Source organism: Tetrao urogallus, assembly GCF_951394365.1.
Source record: "Tetrao urogallus genome assembly, chromosome: 2".
Lineage (NCBI taxonomy): Eukaryota > Metazoa > Chordata > Aves > Galliformes > Phasianidae > Tetrao > Tetrao urogallus.
Window position 1 is genome coordinate 38,829,938 of NC_136814.1, and position 19,960 is coordinate 38,849,897.

The 19,960-nt window shown below is 37.0% G+C and overlaps 1 protein-coding gene across 1 annotated transcript in view; it reads right to left on the reverse strand.

Annotated features, from left to right (window-relative positions):
* Positions 1-19,960, reverse strand: part of DISC1 (DISC1 scaffold protein) — a gene marked incomplete at both ends in the record, with an annotated part of 205,343 nt that overhangs the window by 83,709 nt on the left and 101,674 nt on the right. Inside the window, 1 exon segment of the mRNA XM_079549936.1 lies at positions 17,140-17,328. Coding sequence (XP_079406062.1) covers positions 17,140-17,328 — 189 coding nt within the window.

Consider the following 19,960-nt stretch of genomic DNA (forward strand, 5'->3'; position numbering starts at 1 on the left):
GTTGATCACGGATAATAAATCAGTTTCAGAGAAGCATTCTGATGTACTGAAGTTTGGTCAGACAATGCCCAGACTTGTCTGGTCTTTAGAAACATAATTCCCTTGAAGTGTCTGTTTTTAGGCAAAGAACACGGCCCCATCCACCCCAGGAAATCTGGTTCACAGGCAAGGTGGGTCAGGGGCTCAGTGTGACCTTGCTATTCCTCCACCACTCCATTCTGTGAAGAGATTGGTGTCCAAGATCGCTCTGAAACAAGTCAAACATGGACCTGTTCAAGAATATTTCACTTCCCAACCCTCTGCATTTGCCATCTGTTTTGCATCTTTTGCTTTAGGAAATGTTAGTCAGAAATCAGATGCCTCATCAAAACATTCTGTGATGCTCCAACAAACCAAAAGACTTAGCAGAAGTTTTACAACTTTTTTCCTATTACACATTCTGTACTGAAACTTTGCAGCACTTTTTTTGAACAGTTATAAAGGAAATGCAGAATATCATTATTCTGTTATGCAGCAGAAGTAGAACAAAATACAAATGTGTCAATGCTCCAATTGTATAGCTCCAATTATCATTTTTAGAGATTATTATTAGTGTGATCAACAAGATTCAGCTAGACTCATCATTTTAGCAGTACACATGAAGTCTGTGAGTATGCTTACTTGTCACATTTACCCACTGAACTGTATCAGTTGGTCTTTTCCTCTTTCGGAATTAACTCAGTCTATGAAAAACTTGAATGACACTGAGTTCATGTTTCCACCACGTGAAACAGCTGCAGGTCTTTCACACTGCACTATTCCTTTAAAAATTTACCATTCAAAACGGGGCTGACATAATATCCTAATTTTAAATGGTTATTTTTTCCGTTACAATCTCACGTGTTTTGAATACTGCACTAGGGCATAATAGAGTGTGAATAAGTAATGAAAGATAAAGAAGTGAATTTCAATAAAAAATCCCCTATTACCATTCTTAATTCTTATCTGTTGTTAAGACGACAGCCATCTGGAATATTATAGCAAGATGGGTATTCTAGAACAACCCAGAGAGAACAAAGTATAATTCAAAACCAAGAAAAACATTCTTAAATCAGGCTTTAGGAGGACATTTTGTTATTAAAAAGTAGTGCAATTGCATTGATCTATCTTATTTTGGCCCACCCTGCGCTAGTATCTATTCTGTTGACGAGGAGCCTAAATAAGGTTGTGCAAAGATGCTCCCTTTGGAAGCTGTCCCGCTGGCCCCAGGCAGCCGCATCTGTTGCGACAACATCGCCCTCTCGTGCTGCGAGGACAGCAAAGGAGCCTCCCGGCCTCTGAAGGCTGTCATTACTTTAATTGCAGATTAATTACAGCTCTTCACCAAGGTCAAAAGGAACACTCAGAGGCAGCATAAAGGGTATCATGCAGAAAATACATAATGTTAAAAAGCCTTTTTTAATGCTAGATGTGAAATTTTAGCCTTCATAACAGAGATTGCTTCTTGTGTTGAAAAACTGTCCAGTAAGGCATCTCTCTTTAGTACAAAAATAGTGACCTTTCAGCTCACGCCAAACAGAATTCAGTGAGGCTTTTCTCTAAATCAGTTCATTCTTGAAAATACCTTTTATTGAAAACAATTCTTCTCCAAATGAGACTGGCCAATGCTGTTATCCTACCTGTAATTATATTTATGTTATATTTGTGAGAACATTAAACTTTTAGATGGATCCAGTTCAGAAGTAATGGAAACAGCAGTGCAGTGTGGCTGCTCAGTGCAAGAGATAAATCATATAAATTGCATAATTACAACTTCCCATGGCTCCAGAGACAATTTGTGCTAGGAAAAGCAGTGAATGATAAAGTGAGATGACTTTTATAGTATCCAGGAAAAGAAAGCTCAAGAATAGTCATCAGGACACAGAGGTGATAGCACAGTCCCTTCTCCAGAGCATGTTCAACTTTCTCCAGCTGAATGCTGTGCTCCAGAGAAGAGGGACCAACAACACCCCCCACCCTCCTCACCCCCCAGCCATGTCTCTGCGCTGCAGGCCAGGAGACCCAGATGAGGGAGTCCCTCACACTGAGATAGCACCCTAGCCTCCAGATCACTGATCTCCTACCTCTTGATTAAGAATAAATAAAGGAATAAATAAATTCACTTGGTTACTTAACCAGAAGAATTTCTTCCAAACTGCAATCCCGTCTTCAAATGTCATCTTGGTTTTGATGAGAATCCTTTTCTCCTTCTCAAAGACCTTTAAACTATTCCCTCAAGGCACTGTTTTTTCTCTTCAATTTCCAGTTCATTAGACAAAATGATAAACAAATTATTGGCAGTAGCCAAATCACAACTGCCCTCTCAGAAATGGAGAATCAGCCCCTTTCTTTTTCTTCCTTACTGGACTGATTTACTACACTTGCATTAAACCTGGGCCTGTATCGTGCCCTGTCAGCATAGGGAAGCATTTCATCAGTGCTCTCTGTTAATGAAGACCACTGCTTTGGGAAGCTGAGATGAATCTAAGATTTCCAACAGGTTGCACAAGGTAAATGGTAATACAAGATCTGGAATAAGGCCAGTGATACTTAGTTAAGCTGGCATTGTTGATGATATAGTCTCTACTGCATGCTACAGCAGTTTCACTCAAAGCTAGTTTCTCTCTTCTAGCAATTTGCACCTGTTTTCCAAGCAATTTCAGCCCACATACCTACTCTGCTGTTAAAACTTTTTACAGTAAATCAGATTTTCCTGTGTTTGTTGAAGCAATAACTCACAGCAAAGGAGGAAGCAAGAACATATTTCAGTCTAATAAAATCAACTTTATCTTTAGTTCAAAGAATGTCTTATTCAAACCTGCATACAAGACTATCACTACATAGAGGGAGCCTTGCCAAAGATGGGAAGAGTTAAAGAGTTTGCTGTCACTTGCACATAGTGAGCCAAAATAAAGAAAATAATGTGTGAAGAAATCAGTCATCTACAATACAAGTGGGGAACAAAAGCTAAATGAGTTTTGCCTGTGCTAATGACCTTTGACTATAAGATTAAGATAACTCTTTCTACCCAAATTCTTATATGGTTATTTTTGGGCAGCAACTCTTATTACTGCGCTTATTACTTTATAACATAAAAAGCAGACAACACTCACAGTTAAACTGTTCCCTAAAGAATCTCTACTTCCTAAATCTCAATGTTCTTCATTAAACAATTTTTAAGTAGGTTGTTTCCAGAAACACATCTCCTTGCCTTTTTCAACTTCAAAGCTAACATAATTTACAGAAACAACTCGGGTATACAAGTTTATCACAAGCTCTGTTGCTCAGTAGCAAAACACCATAGAGAAAATAAAGAAAGAGAATAATTCCATAGCCAAGTCAGCTTGAGCTTACTGAGGCTTAACATAGCAGAAATACTCCTCTGTGGGATAATCACATTGTGCCTCACGAGCTTAGTACTTCATCACAGCTCAACGTGGGCCTTTTTCAACTGAAAGAACAGATGGCAACTTGGAAAACACTACTGAAAGAAACACGTTTGTAATGTGTAATGGTAGAACTATGGCAGAGCTACCAAGCCACAAATGCTTTGAACACCACATTGAACAGGGATAATAAGCATGGTAAGGAAATAAGCAGGTTCATGATAACGAAACCATACAACAGAGTATGTTCATCCAAGACCTGTGCTGGATTGTCTCTAGTCCAGTTACTGCTTACAAGAACAAATCACTCTGTAGAATAGGAAAGCAATATTTTAAGTGAATGCACTTCAACAGGGCACCTTTCTAACTCTGGGACAGGGAAGAGACCTGGCAGAATAAAATATTACTCAACTTGCCTACCAATGGAACAGATGTGTTTCTTTCCACCATGATAACAGTACATTGCTGGTGACTGCACAGAGTAAAATACAGTCTAAAGAAATTTAGTGGGTGTAGTGGAATTCCAAGCTCACAGCCTGAACCAATGGGTGAGCTACATGAGTGCCTGGACCAGGCATGGGGGTGGTCTAGAACCACCCCTTCTGTGTCCGTGATATTTCCAGTGACATCTGAGTCTGCGTGGGTCCCTTTTCCCCCCATACTTCTCTGTTGCAGCATGATGGTATGAATGGGGGAGGTCACATTCCTCAGCTCATCCCTTTCTCCAAACTGTTACAAGGAGGGATGAGTTAATTATTCTTTGATATCTTTTCCTATAGCACCTATTTCTCAAATAAAGGATTTGTCATTGCCTTCGTTTGCTCTACAGTGGGCTAAAATGAAGGCCTGCACTCAAGAGAAAGGCACAGAAATATCTGCCTGTTTGGCTTACTGTCTTACCCTAGTAGGCTGGAGAAATACTTGTCAAGTATTGATCATTTTAGTGCTATCTGTAGACTAATTAGCAAGTCCCCAAATCATGCAAGTTGAATGAAGAATCTTTCTGTAACTTAAGTTTACTGCATACAGTTTGCAACTAGGAAGCAGCTTGTTTTGTTTTCTAAAAAAAACAATAATATTAGGCATCAGATGTGGAAAGCACAGTTAAACTGGGGAAAATAACTTGATAAAAATAATAAACAGAATAGAAAATGAAGTTAGAACCAAAAGCCTGTCTGTGCAGCTTACTTCAGGAACCATTTGCAGCATGAAGAAAAAGAAAAGAGCTATCCGAAATAGGAGAGTTTGTTTGCACAAGCAAGATACAAATAGAAAGATCCCAGAAAATCCAAAAGATGTGAAACAAAAAGGAGAGAAAATTAAATAATAAAATGAACTGTACATGTCAACTGGACTATGAAATGGTGAAGAATTACAATCACAGAATCACAGAATGGCCAGGGTTGGAAGGGACCTCAAGGATTATGAATCTCCAACCTCCCCACCACGGGCGGGGCCACCAATCTCCATACCTAATTGGTAGACCAGGCTGCCCAGGGCCCCATTCAACCTGGCCTTGAACACCTCCAGGGACAGGGCATCCACAACCTCTCTGGGCAGCCTGTTCCAGCACCTCACCACTCTTTCTGTAAAGAATTTGCCCCTGACGTCCATTCTAAATCTCCTCTCCCTCAACTTGAAACCATTTCCCCTTGTCCTGCAGTTATCTACCCTTTCAAAGAGTTGATTCCCCTCCTGTTTGTAGGCTCCCTTTAGGTACTGAAAGGCTGCACTGTGGTCACCCTGCAGCCTTCTTTTCTCTAGGCTGAACAAGCCCAGCTTCCTCAGCCTGTCTTCATAGGGAGGTGTTCCAGTCCCCTGATAATCTTTGTGGCTCTTGTGACCCTCTCCATCAGCTCTCTGTCTTTCTTGTACTGGGGGCTCCAGACCTGGACGCAGTACTCCAGATGGGGCCTCACAAAAGCAGAGTAGAGGGGGACAATCACCTCCCTGTCCCTGCTGACCACCCTTCTTCTGATGGAGCCCTGGATACCATTTGATTTCCGAGGTGCAAGAGCACACTGCTGGCTCATGTTATGTTTTTCATCCATCTGGGCAATGAAGGTTAGCATACAAATAAGATGAGAAGAGCAATTAAAAATAAGTTATTAACATAATACTCAGATTTTAGAGGCTAAAATGCTTTTTTTCCTGCTGTAAAGATGCATGGCATTTATTAAAGATAGAGTATTAAAATACACGTTTCACAGAATGCTTAGAAAGAGCACACAAAACAAACATAGGAATGCTGAAGATGACAGACTCCAGGGGTTCAGAACTTTCAAAACAACTCCCAAAACCCAAAAGACTTTTAGAAGATACAGAATTTCTTACTTCTTTATATTCCTTGGGAAGGCACAAAAGACGCCTGGTACCCTACTTCAGGGGATGCTATAGAAACAGAACTAACAGTTCAGCATTTCAGAGTTGTGAAAAAGTATTCTAACACAGGAAAGATCTTGGTGCCCTCATACTGTACTCTGCAGAACTGTGATTACATCTTCCATTTAGACCAGCAAATACTGGTTTTCAAGGTCAGGCAGACAGCTTGTAAAATGCTATGCACTTTTACAGTGTTCTGTGTTTTCCTGCAGTCTCCATTTCCCTAACCAATTCACTCACACGCTATGTAAGTGACCTCAGCAGGGGTCACCATGAGAGGAAAAACGCAAGCAGCATAAGAATGAGATAACACTTACACACTGTGCCTTTGAGGAATTAGAGAAGTCAGAGAAGTCTTGGACATGGCAGCTTCAAGAATAAATAACTCAGGTAGAGATAGAGACTGATCTTGGGGCATTGTGTACTGCTCTGGAAAAGGTGTGAAATTGTGTTCTGTGTAATTAGGAGCTCTGATGAACTGGACTTCAATATTTTAATAAGCCAGACAAAATAAACCATGCAAAGACTGGGGGAGAAAAAATCATCAGAAGTTGGTAAATTAAAAATGAAAGAAAAAAGGGAGAAGGAAGAGAACAAGAAGTACCTGCAGAATACAGTGAATTGATAGAAAATGTTACTAACATTCTGCATTGGATACCATTCATCTTGAAAAAAATCTGGAGTTATCCAGTTATCATTATACTGATAATACAATAATTCCAGAAAGCAAGTTTAATAGAGCATATTGTATTCACCTATGCTGGCTATCCACAAAATATGGACTTAATCCAGTTGGAATTAGGTATATACATATATATAATAATAATATATATATATTTTCACACTGTTCTTTTATATATATTTTTTTTTATATATATAAATTTTATATATATATAAAAGAACAGTATGAAAATTTGCAACAATTTTTGAAGAACTCTGACAAACTAATTGTTTTCCATTAAAAGATGGACTCATTTTAAAACTGAAGTTGTCAGCTCCAATTGCTAGCCATCAGAAGTAATCACTTATACTTTCATCTACAATCATAAAAATCTTCCCATTAAGTTTGAGCAGGCAGTTGCAGACTTCCATCAAATGATCTCAGCCTTCTGTTTATTGAACTGAGTAGACACACTAAGCATTTCGGGCCGCCTCCCAAACTTTTAATCATCTGTAACTCCCCTACAAATTCTCTTTAATTTTTGAAAATACTGTCTTCATTCTATCACTGAATGCCAGCTAAGACAATCAGAAAGTCACAGAGATACAAAGAAACAAAGTCCTGAAATAGCTCTTTGTGAGAATCAAGTGGCCTGAAGTTCACTGATCTAAAACAATCACATTTTAGCTTAAAGACTACAAAATAAAATAGGTTTATTCAATAGGAGAGGCCTTCCAACTGCAAGATGTATTATTTTTTTATGACAAAACTGAAATATTTTCTAATTATAATAATTTCTGACTGTTTTGCTCTTTTCTACATGGACAGAAACAGAACCTGCATCCAGGTAGCTCAGATGGATGCTGTAAATTCTGATGCAGCAGGACACCTGAGGTAAAACACTCAGCTCTGAAGAAACTGGAGGCAAGCCTTTGACTGATATCAATTGTACCAGAATTTCTGATTCCATGTATTTTCAAAATTATCTTTCAAATCCATATTTCAATATCAAGATTACAAGAGATCAGCAATTCTTGCTTTTTTTCCCTTCAGAACTTAACATTTTTCAAAGATTCTTAATGTCAAATCCACAAGGTAGATGGTTGGTGCCTATTTGCTTTTTTGAGGCATTGAACATAGATAACTTTTCCCTATACAATGTTTTAGAATACAGACACCGGGAGGAAAGGAAGAACAGCAGAGAAAAATGTTACCAGTACTGCTAATCTAGTTATAGGATTATCTGCACAGAAATACACATATATTCAGCCTGTCATTTCCAGCTCATGTTAATTATATTTCAATGCACCTCACAATGATAAGAGGTATAATCCAGGCAAAAGCATGTAGAGGTTGTAGTCCAATTTATACAATATGTCTTCCAGCTGATAATTCGAACAGGTAATGAACTGTTTAATCTTATGCAGCCTGACAAACACTGTTTATCTTTACTCAAGCTTTCGACATGCACATCAAACCAAACATATCTTTTGCAAATATGATGACTGAATCTTCTTTTCAGCTAGCTTCATTTGTAGTTTTAATTATATTCCACCTACAACAATATTTTTATATAAAGAAATAAAGCAGAGCTTGAACACAACTGGGAAAATGTAAATTCTTTAGAATATCCAGTTAAATGCATTGCTTACACGAAGAATTAACTGGTTTCTGTATTCTTAGTCTATCAGCTGTAACTTGACATGTAATCAGAAATAATACTACTCACTTGGGCACCTCCTGTGCAACACAGGTTCTGTGTAATTATAGGTGGCAAAATTCCTGGTCTCATACTACAGGCTGTTACTATAACCTCCTGTGCTTAAGTGTTGAGCCCATGGACCACAGATTTCACAATGTAATGGCAGAAGCAGCAGTCACTGCCTCCACTCTTTATCATGGAACCACATCAGAAACCAACTGAACCACAAGCAAGCACATTCTGTTCCTGCACCAGGAAAACAGAAATCAAACCTGATGGATGCAGAACTCCGGCTCTCTATCTCTTGACTCTAGATATTAGCGATTCCTTGCTTTTCTCTCTTTTACCTCAGATTATATCTTCAAGGACAGAGGCAGGAATAAAATTCTTGGATGAAAAATTTCAATTCCTGAACAGGAGATACAGGGCTCTCCACTGAATAGTAAGGCTTACATTACCTCAGAGTAATTAGTTAGGATTTAGTAGAAGTATATTTTAAAAAAAAACAAAGCAAGCATAAAAACAAGAAATATAAATATATGTCCTCTTGGAATAATACTGGGAACAAATAATCTCTGTATCACTTTTATATCTCAGTAAAAGCTGAGAATTGGGCAAGTTTTGTTGTTTTTTTTTTCTGCTTTTTTACTGTATAGCATGCTTTAGAATAATATGTGCATGTAGCATCAAAATAATTTTAGGGACAAAACCAGCTGTTCTATAAAGGATTACAATTTCAATATTTCTATTGTATTTTTAATCAAAATCATACCTCCTCCATCTTTCAGGGAATATTTTCCACCATTCCAGTTTGGGTTTTATTTCTATTTATCTATGTATATAAATTCTGCAGCATGCTTAGAACCCCGTATGATTCAAGTAATGCTATACAGCAGATAGTTATTTCACTCTTTTTAAACATGTGAGCATTAAGTGAGAAGTCAAACAAGGATGATATCAGTCTAGAATATCATAATAATAGAAGATTTCATTTACCTTGTACTTTCACTACTGTATTTGCAAACTTCCCAAAGAAATCCTTGAAACAGTAACAATAAGAACAAAACAGGAAAAAAAAGACTAATCTTTATCTGACAATCACTAAGAACAAAAACTGGGAAACTAAATGTATTTCATAAGAGTGACACCTTGAATTCCATTCCAATGGAATAACATCCCAGGGATTTCTTTTGCTTAGATATTCATACTCTTAGACGCTGCACTTGACTAATGCCAGTCTATTTCAAAACAAAGATGAAATGTACCAGAAAATTATCAAACTTTTCATGTAGTCACTGACATGAATTTACCACCAACATAAGCAAGTATAAATCTTTGGATTTATGCACAAATTGCATATATTAATGAAGGCATGGAATCAGATTTGTGCAGTATCTCAAGGATACCATGAACGCTCGTAAATGAAAACTTTGGGGTGAAAATATGTTGGTGTGCCAAGACCTTTTTATTCAAAATATATCCTAAAAGCACATCTGTAGCTAAAAAGGTAAACAACAGTTTAATTCTCTGTTTCTGCCATGGTGTAATCCTTTTTCAGGCCATCAATTTTACATCAGTGATCTCAAATGATCTAAAACAACATTTTATCTTTAACAGAAAAAAAGAAAAGAAAAAGAAAAAGAAAGAAAAGAAAAAGCGAAAATCCAAAGCATAAACTGAATGTAAAATGCTGTACTATTTTCATATTCAATCTGCAGGCTGCTTAAACTAATGGAAGAATGACTGCCTGACTGGTTTCACTGAAGTGCTGCTTGAAAACAAACTGACACAGTTCCTTAAGTATCTTATCCATCTCCATACCCATGCTCAAAAGAAAGTAAATGAGGCTTAGCACCGGCTGGGATAGAATTGGTTTTTTTCATACTGTTTGGTATCATGTTACGTTTAGGTTCTAAGATAAAAACAATGTTGATGACACACTGATGCTTATATAGCTCCTGCTAAGCAGTGCTGTACAGAGCCAAGGCCATTTTCAGCAAAGGGCCCAAGGAGTTGTGAGAGAACAGAACTAGGACAGCTGACTTGCACTGGTCAAAGGGATGTTCAATACCGCATGACATCAAGAGAAAGGAGTTTTGAAGGGGGTGGGAGATTATCTCACTCTCTTCTGCTGCTTGGGGCTAGCTGGTCTTCGGTTAGGAAGTGCTGAGCAATTGCTTGTGCACTACTTGTTATATATGTTCATATATACATGTTGTCATAGCCATTATTCTCTTATCTATCTTAATAAGTAACTTTTATCTCAACTCAAGAGTTCTATTTTGTTTTTTTCTCCCCAGTTCTCCCTCTCATCACATTGGGAAACGAACAATTGTGATGCTGTGTTAAACCACAAAATAGGCCAAATACGCTACAGAATGAATTTTTGGGAACAGAAAACACCATTCCACATTAACATAACATGAGCAATGTCAACAGTGCAAGAAAACGTAACGAATTCCTGATCAAGACACTGAGAATCAAAACTGAAATGAACAGTACAAAATAAAGAACCCTGTCTTTGTACTTGTAATCTGTCAGTGTTTCAGGATAAACTCAATGATATAAGACTCATTTTGTAACCCCATCCAACATGTTCTGACCAAACACACGCAGGCAATATCTGCACAAAACAAGAAGATAAACAGAAACCAAATTGCGAAAGTTCAAATCTGAGCCCATCAGCATCTTAGGAAGATGCAGTTGCAGAACTTCAATCAAATGAAATTGATCAGAACTGGTGACACATACTACTAAAATGACTTCAAATTCCTTCTTCTGTGTTGCTTCAAATTTATTCCAATACAACTTAATCATGCAAAGCAGAACTGTGTTAAGAAGTGGTAAAAATCTATAACATGGATGGCAAGCCAGGAATTATTTGTCATTATCCCAAAAGAGCAATACTCTGAGCAACAGCATTTCAGATGTAAAGGAACAAGTCATCAGGCATTCTCTCTCAGAACTTTGCAGTTATTTATACACACAGCAGCACATTAAGGTGTGAATGTTGAATGACACAGAGTTGAAAGTTACCTACTCAGTTTCGATTCCTAGCTTCTATTATAGCAGAGGGTTGTTCAGTAGCACTCTACGCCATCAAATTACACTTCCGTGATTCTAAAAGAGCCACTCTAAATTTCTGTGACACTGCAACTTGGAAAACCTTGTCATCTTTACTAATTATCCTACTAAAAGATAATTTGCCATGAAGAGAGACAGCCCAAAACTTCAGGCAGGTTCTATTTCTTAAACTCAGTTCTCCACGATCACAGAACCAACACTGGGACATTTCAGGAGTTTCTTTTATGTTATGTAATCAGGTCGTATTGCTGTCTACAAAGAAAATACTGCATGGGTATAACATTTCAGTAAAGTTTACACCATCATATCTCAGAAGAAAGGAATAGAAAGACACTAACCTTTCAGCTTCGGTATAGAAATGGCCTGATCAAAAGACTCCTGCAGATACCAGTGGGCTTTGAATTAAGCGACTATGACAGTTCAAGTTGCATTAACACAGTTTTTATGTTTTCTGCATTTAAGCATATAGAACAGTCAGATTCAATTTAATACCCTCATTGAATTCATATAAATGAAAGCCCCATCCTCTGAGTGAAAATAATGAAGTACTTCACATATTCATAAGAACACCACCACACAAGCAGACCTTTACAGTCACAATTATGACTAACACAGTTTACAAGCGACTTAAGCTATATGGTAAAGAAATATGCTAAAACAGACTAGTTTCTGTTCTTTCCAACTCTGACAAAAAATTATGTATAAAAAATATATATATTTTATATTTTGGTTATAGGAAATGCCCAGCAGAACATGTTCTTTATCTACTAAATTATAGACTTAACATTTGTCAAAAAGGTAATTCCGTAACAAAAACCAAACAAACAACCCTTTAAAACTACTCGAATATTATTTTTCAGAGTACTCACTCAAAAAAACAAACAAACAAGCAAACACAAACGCAAACACACAACAACCAACTCACATTTTCACTTATTTTACATAGATTTTGTGAAAGCCTGAAATGGAATGAAAACTGTCAGTCCAGACTTGATCCTTAAAGTTGCATAACAATTCGTAACATGGCCTCTACCTACTATTACAGAATTCTAAGTCCAAAGAAAGAATGTAGCTACACTTAATCTGACAGATGATAGAAAATGAAGAATCATACTCATAATCAATTAAATGCTGATAATATACACAACAGTAGAAGCCTAAGCAAATACGTAAATACCAATTTCTCAAATGAAATAGCAAAAAAAGTACCAATGAGCAGAATGCAATTACTCATGCTGCATTTGGCAAATACAATGTAAAAAGAGTTCAGAAAGGTTGAGCTTCTCATTTTGTTCATTTCCACATAGTGTTAAACAGCCTACAAGCAGGCTGGTAAGAGCTTTAAGACTTACACCAGAAATTTCTTAGACAATAAAACCCTCAGTGGGAGTGCAGCAATAAAAATAAAAATATCACATTCTAAACAATGGTTAAAAATAAAGTGTGAGTTATTAAAAAGCGATTATGATGTACACGATAGTCTTTATTTTATATTTCCTTTAGAAATTAATTGAGTATAGAAATTCTACTTAAGATGAATTGGCTAGCATAACCTAGCAATTAGATTGTGAAATACATACATTATTTACCAGGAGACTCTTTCCCTGAAAAATTGGGTAAATGCAGACAGAAAAAGAATTCAGCAAATGAGGCACTACTGGTAATGAGGAAATTGAGACAAAGAGGGTAGATTTCATTTCCAGTCCTAAGTTACAAAGGCCAATCAGCACAAGCCAGGATATTTAAGTACAATCCAGCAGTTTGCTGGACAGGGAAGTAATTATGTTTCACGTTTTTGGAGCATGGTTATGGCTGTTCTGAGCTGTAAAGCAACTATCTTCCTTGCCATAACTGAATCTTTGGACTTTAAAAGGCAGATTTGGTCAACAGCAAAGTTCTGATAAAAGCACTGGAAATCTTGAATCACCACTCTTAAGCTACAGAAATTTCTGTGGTCTAGAAAAATTCAAAGCTCACATAAAGCATCATTTCAAATCTGTTTATGAAAGTGATTAATTCAACTCAAAATAGAATGGCTTGGCTTAGAAGAGACCTCAAGAATCATCAAGCTCCAACACCTCTGACACAGGCAAGACCAACTTCCATATCTAATATTAGACCATAAAACTTGGTTTTAACAAAACTTCAGGTAAAACATCATAACTCCCATTTGTCTGGCTTTCATAGCTATAAAACAGCAACAACAGTTAATACCATTTATAGAAGCTTTCTGATTCCCTCAGAAGAAATTTACTATAGGAAAGGGAAAATCAGTACTATTCATTTTAAAATACAGATCAATATGTTACTTGTTAATGCCTCTACTGTCCAATAAGAATAACATTTTTGAGCATCTCTAAAATTATGAAAGGATTTTTGTCAAATCTCCTTTATAAGGAGCACTGACAGCTCTCAGCACAGAGAGCCACTGCACTACATCTGCAATATCTTTTATACTTGGGCAGCTGGCAAAAAGTGAGAAAATTCATTAGCATACTAATGATCTGTACTATTTAAAATTCCAGCTCTGATTATTGTGTGATTAAGTCTCTTCCCTTGACGTCTGCTTCCTTATACCTGCATTATTGTGAGAAATCAACAACTAGTAATGAAGTAAAAAAAAAAAAACAGATGACCAATTTATACACAAGAGAAACATACACACATTTCAGCATTTCCTTTGTTGTTGTTTTCTAATGCTTCCCAGACAAAGTGGTATTATTTTCAGTAGAAGATATCTCAAAAAAGTTTTAAGAAGTTGACAGACATGAAAGATAACAGTTCAAGTGCCAAATTACACAGGAATAACTATGAGTAGGAATACCTGTGCAGAAGGTTTCAAGACATTACAAAACAAAGGAGGGGAGTAAATAGAATGTTATTGCCTGAAAACAAGAGAAAAGCGAGACTGAAGTGACAACAGATCTTGCCACCTTAACTTCATTTTCAAGAGAAAAACAAAGCACCTTTTTTCTACAGCAAAAGATGTTTAAAACCACTGATGTATTTAAACTAGACCAAAGCCTACAAATAACAGACTAAGAGACATAGAGGTGGTCTCTGTTAACTTGGTGGCCCTGTTAGAGCAGTGAGGTTTGGACCAGCTGGCATCCAGACTCCTTTCCAACTTCAACCATGCCACTATCCTGAGACTAGAACTACTTTCCACGTGTTACTTTCAGTAACCTACTTCTAACTGATAGACAGGCAGGTATCTCATAAGAAGTTGAGCTGGGTCAAAGCATTGCACAACTCTGCACCAGGACGAATCACAGATACATCTCAACTATGTATCAAGAATCAATCATGCTAGTCTTGCTCATTTTTGCTATTTAAATTAGCATGGTTAATTTTGCCTCAAGTGAACTACAAACTCTGAGCAGAGATCTAGTAGAAAAGACAAAGGAAAGGGCTGCCAGATCAGGTTGCCAACGGCCCGATCCAACTTGGCCTTGAATGACTCCAGTGATGGGGCATCCACAGATTCTCTGGGCAACCTGTTCCTGCTTTTCACCACCCTCCAATTAAAGAATTTCTGCCTAATACCTAATCCAAATCTCTCCTCTTTTAGTTTCAATCCATTCTGCCCTTGGTTGTATCATTACTAGACTGTGTAAAACATCCATCCCCATCCCTCTTTCAAGTACTGGAAGGCCACAGTGAAATCTCCCCACAGCCTTCCCTTCTCCAAGCTAAACAAGTCCAACTCCCTCAACCTTTCTTCATAGGAGAGGTGCTCCAGCCCTCACTCAAGTTGTACCTTTCACAGTGCAGAAAAAATAAACTCGATTTTCTCCAGTTATTTTAAATAACAAAGAAAATGCCACAGATCACAGCAAAACTGAGCATGACACACCATGTATAAAAGCAACATGTATTTCTCAGCATTTGGCAGCTCTCTTTTCACTCTAATGTATCCCATATAAGGGTACGGGCTTCCTCATCCATGATGAAGCCACCATAGGCAGTATTGTGTGGCATTCAACCAAACAAGAGATAGAGAAACAGCTATAGCAACAACCTGTTCAATCATAGTATACTACATCTTTTAATTATGCCAAGGCAATAAAATCCTATTCCAAATTTTCATGCTTTATTTTCTAAACATAAAAGTACCACACAAAATAGCAACTGGTTCATAAAAGTGGATGTCATTTTTAAGACATAATTTGTTCACAATTTTCTAGAGTGTATCAGAAAATGCTGTTATTCAGTTAAACATGGTGGTACCAATTTCATGCTACCAATTTCAAACCTAGAAGTGTTTCCATATTTTTAAGAAGAAAACAGTTCAGAATACATGCAAGGAGGTCAGGAACAAGAAAAAGAGAATATCTTAGATTTCAATTTATGTATCTCTGACCATTATGTGCTTGGTAGAGTTATGTTATGAAGGAATAAATTTCTCTTTATGCCTACAGAATTATAATAAATTAAAAAACAATCCAAGCAGTAAACATGAAGTGCTTCGCAATTTGTTTTCACTAATTTTAGGACAGTAGAGGTCATACCTAAAGGAAATCTCATTACAGTTACACAAATGCAAAGGGAATAAAAAATAGAGCCTCTTCAGTGCCAACAATTCTGTTACTTCAGCAATACTCTTGCAGAGGTTTTGTTTGAAATGTTGCTGAAGAAAAACACAAATGAGAAGCGTGTACGTATTAGAGGAGATTTAATTGTCTGAGAAACAAAAGGAGAAACACAATGGACAGATTGGAAAGTCAGAATACTCCCCCCTTCAACTGATTTGCAATTTTAGGCAATGAGGAAACACCGTCTGATGTGTTTTCTTTCTGTGGGTTTGGATGACATGGCTTAGGTAATTACACACTATCAGGAACCAAAAAGATCAAAAAATTGTTTAAACAGCCATTTAGTTTCTAGCAGAGCAATTTCTAATCTAAGGTGCGTGAGTGTTTATTTTTCTATTTTTCTTTTAAAAACTACAGCCCTGGATGCATTCAGTTGTTTACAAAACCTTTGTTTCTAAGATACCTCTGCCTGTCCAATTCCCTATGAAGAGTCTACATGTGCTTCAAAAGCAGACATTCTTCCTCTTCTCAACCAACTTACTGCTCATAAAATTCTGAAAAAGGAAAGAAATTTTGAGTCTCTAAAGCTTCATAATAGCTCTCATATTTATACTTTTCTATTTAGAGGTATCTATAGTAACTATATTTGCAAGTAATAGTTATTCAGCCTATTCATTTAATCAAACAACAAGCCTGTTTTATCTGCCTAACTTCAGGAAGGAGAACAGTAGAAGATAGGGTAATCCAAGACTAATAGTGGCTTTGCTAATTTTGATAACTTGTCAGCAGTTTTCCCAGTAATTGCAGAGAATTTTCCCAGTCCATCATAACAGTGCCACCTCAGCACACTGCCCTTGTGTTTGAATTCAAGCTGCATTTGATAGGCTTTAAAACACTTCAAGCATAAGTTTAAGAAAATAACTCTTTCCTTCAGAACCATGTACCTATCACACCTCATTCATTCAGAGTCATTACCAGAGATTTATTAAATAGGCTGCACTGTTATTACAACCAACACCACCTACTGTCAGCACGTAAAAGACTGCATACGTTTTTCTGTATGTGAATTCATGCACATTATCATCATCACTATAATTCTGATGGGATTTAGAAAAAAAAAGTATTGAGAATTGGGTTAAAACAGAGCTCAAAAAGCAGTATATTGCCAGGATATCCCCTCTCTCCCTGAGCTCACTCTTCCCCAGAGCAAACAGATGAAAGCTTATCTAGCACATTGCTTATCTAAGTTCTGGCCAATCTTTCTTCTGAAAATCTGTATGTTTTGTAAATGCATGATGGTTTTATCAAAGCCAGTAGACTTCCAGATGTCTGTGACAGAGCAAAGGCTGTAACAGCCTGTGAACTACTTACCAAAGGCAGTCTCTCCACGTTCAAGCTCTTGCTTCAGTTTGTTGTAATCATCTTTAATTCTCTCTAGTTTCCAGATGTTTCGGGCACTCAAAACTAGAAGCTCACTGAGAAGTCCTTCCAGTTCTTTCTTCTCAGATGTTAATGATCTTATTTCTTCTGTCAGATCCTTAGCAGTACCAAAATTACTTCCTGCATATTTTTGGGGGTAGCAGGGGAAGGGAGGAAAGAGACAATAAAGGAGACATTTGTAACATCAGTAAGTTACACAGCAAACAAGGAAAATTAAGCAATTATAGTTCCCAACAGCAGTAAGACCAAATTGGGAGAGGAAAAATAGGGGGAAATAAAGCAAACCAGTCTTTTTTCAAGTATGTATTATGTTAACAGATTAAAAAAGTCATAACTACAGCATACCTAAAGTCATAGAAAGTTAAGATTCTTGAATAACACTTATTCCTTAAGCCTATCTACACTTTAGAAAATTCATACTGAAACATACTGATTACTGTGCTGTCACCTGCCAGACCATTTTCATGTTTTGGAGAACACCTCAACTTGTCGTACTTCTACAACAGCTGCCATCAATCTGCTGAACTCTGAAATATTCCTCTTTGAGCAAAGAAGCACAGTACATTTGTTAGGTAGCAAGCAACTGCTGTAAAGAATTTCAAAAGAAAATTCTGAGAGGACATAACTAAAGTCAAGACTCCCTGCTTCTGACTGTCCCTAAGCCTCGGAGGTAGCACAACACCTCAAATGTTGCCTGCTTACCTTGCTCTGGAAATTCCAAAAAGTATTCAGGCCCTCTGGACAGTGATCCAGAATCAGAAGTTCAATTCCCAACTGGTTTCGAGTACGCACATTAGTAACATCTGCCACTTAACATTTCCCTGCTGGCTAGTTCTCTCAGGGCATGGTAGGAAAAACAAGGTGCAAGTACTTATACATATCAGAAGACCATAAATTATGGCTAAATGCTGAGAGTGGCTCCATGCCTCCAGAGCAGAAGAGTGAACAGAAACACTTCCATCAATTAACTTGAAGAAAGTCCTTGAAGAAAGATACTGATGAAAATTCAAGTAGTCATATGAAGACAGACATACCAAAGAAGATTGCACTTCTCAAAATTTTGGATAAGACTGTATCAAATCACTCAGGTCTAAAGATTAAACCTTGCTAAAACTCCCTTTTTTCCTGTTGTTTATTTAGTCATGAAGATACAACAATTTCAGCAAACCCCTCCTTGCTTAAATTAATCATTTCTTCTTCAAAACACCCCTAATTCCTGCTCCTCTGACAGTTTGGCAGTTCTATGTTACAAGGAATTATACAATTAAATAATTATAGATTATTTATTTTCCTATTTACAAGTAGTAGGATCTTACTGTTTGCCAGTGCATTTATGAAGAAACAACAGGGCAAACATAATATCTTAATGCACACATTTCCAAATGGATGGAACACAGCAGAAGATAAGCATGAGCGCCACAAAAAATTGCCAGGAAAAAAAAGCAGATATTCAGATGTTTCTAAGGCAACAAGACAAATAATTAAACAGTGTGCCTTTATTTCTCCTGAACTCATCCCAAGCATCAGTGCACAAGAGCCTTAATAAAATATGAAGGCAAGAAATTTTTCATTAGAATCTGGAACTTCTCTTACATTTCAGAAGACAGCAAGGAAAAATGTATGATATTTTATATGAAAGTTTTATACATATTAAATGAATCTTAATTCCCAGAGGTAAAGTTTATATCAAAACTGAGGCTATGAGGAAATGGCAACAGATACATGCCCAGAAGCCAAACTGCCTGATACAGCTTCTCCTGACAGCAGAGATGTCAAAGTCTGCAGTGAAATTTCAGAAAAGCATATTCAAACTCATGCAACATAAGTATTATCAGTGAGCTTCTGACCTCAATCACAGCAACGAAAATAACTGTTTTCTAAATGCCATAAGAAGGTTGATTTAAAAATTAATGCACAACCCCTAGCTGCTAGCATTAAAAGACATGCCCTCCTGGGATTTTTAAGAGACAAAGTCACGTTGGATGCTGTAGAAATAATCTTCATACATGTTAAAATATTTTATTCTGCTTACTTATATGAAAATGTTAAAATTCCTCTTTTGGTAAAATAATTATATTTCATCTGAACAGAAGTGAACATAAGTGAACAAAAAACCTGCTACTTTATCAAGCACTCAAAGTTGTGTTTTGCATAGCCATACCACTGGGAGAACTAGTTGGCTGATATCAAATGAAAAAGTTAGTCATAACTCTTAGAATCATAAAGTTTGGAAAAGACCTCTAAGATCATCTAGTCCAACCACAAACCATCCCCACCATGCCCACTAACCATATCCTTCAGTGCCCCATCCACACATTTCTTGAACAATTCCAGGAACAGTAGCATCATCACCTCCCTGATCAGCCTGTTTCAATGTAATGCAGGGATTTCCTTTCCAGGAACCACATGGAATTGGGATTATAATAAAATTCAAAATTATTCACTTTTGCTTGGAAAAACTCATATTTCTATGAGCATCGTTCATCTCCCTATGCCTACAGACAATAAGATCAGCTAAGCTCCACTGGCTTGATGAGAGCACAAAAAACACCAGCCAAATTAAGCAAAACACTGGAAAAATTAAAAAATGAAGAAGTATACCCAGGAAAAAAGTAGCCATATAATTCTTTCTATTCATTGTGAAACTAGATTGTTTTCCTCTTTTCTGAAAATTCTACTAGTATGGCCACATACAACAACTAAATGGCACTCAGCACACGTATCTTTTCTCTATGCGTAATTATATTATCAG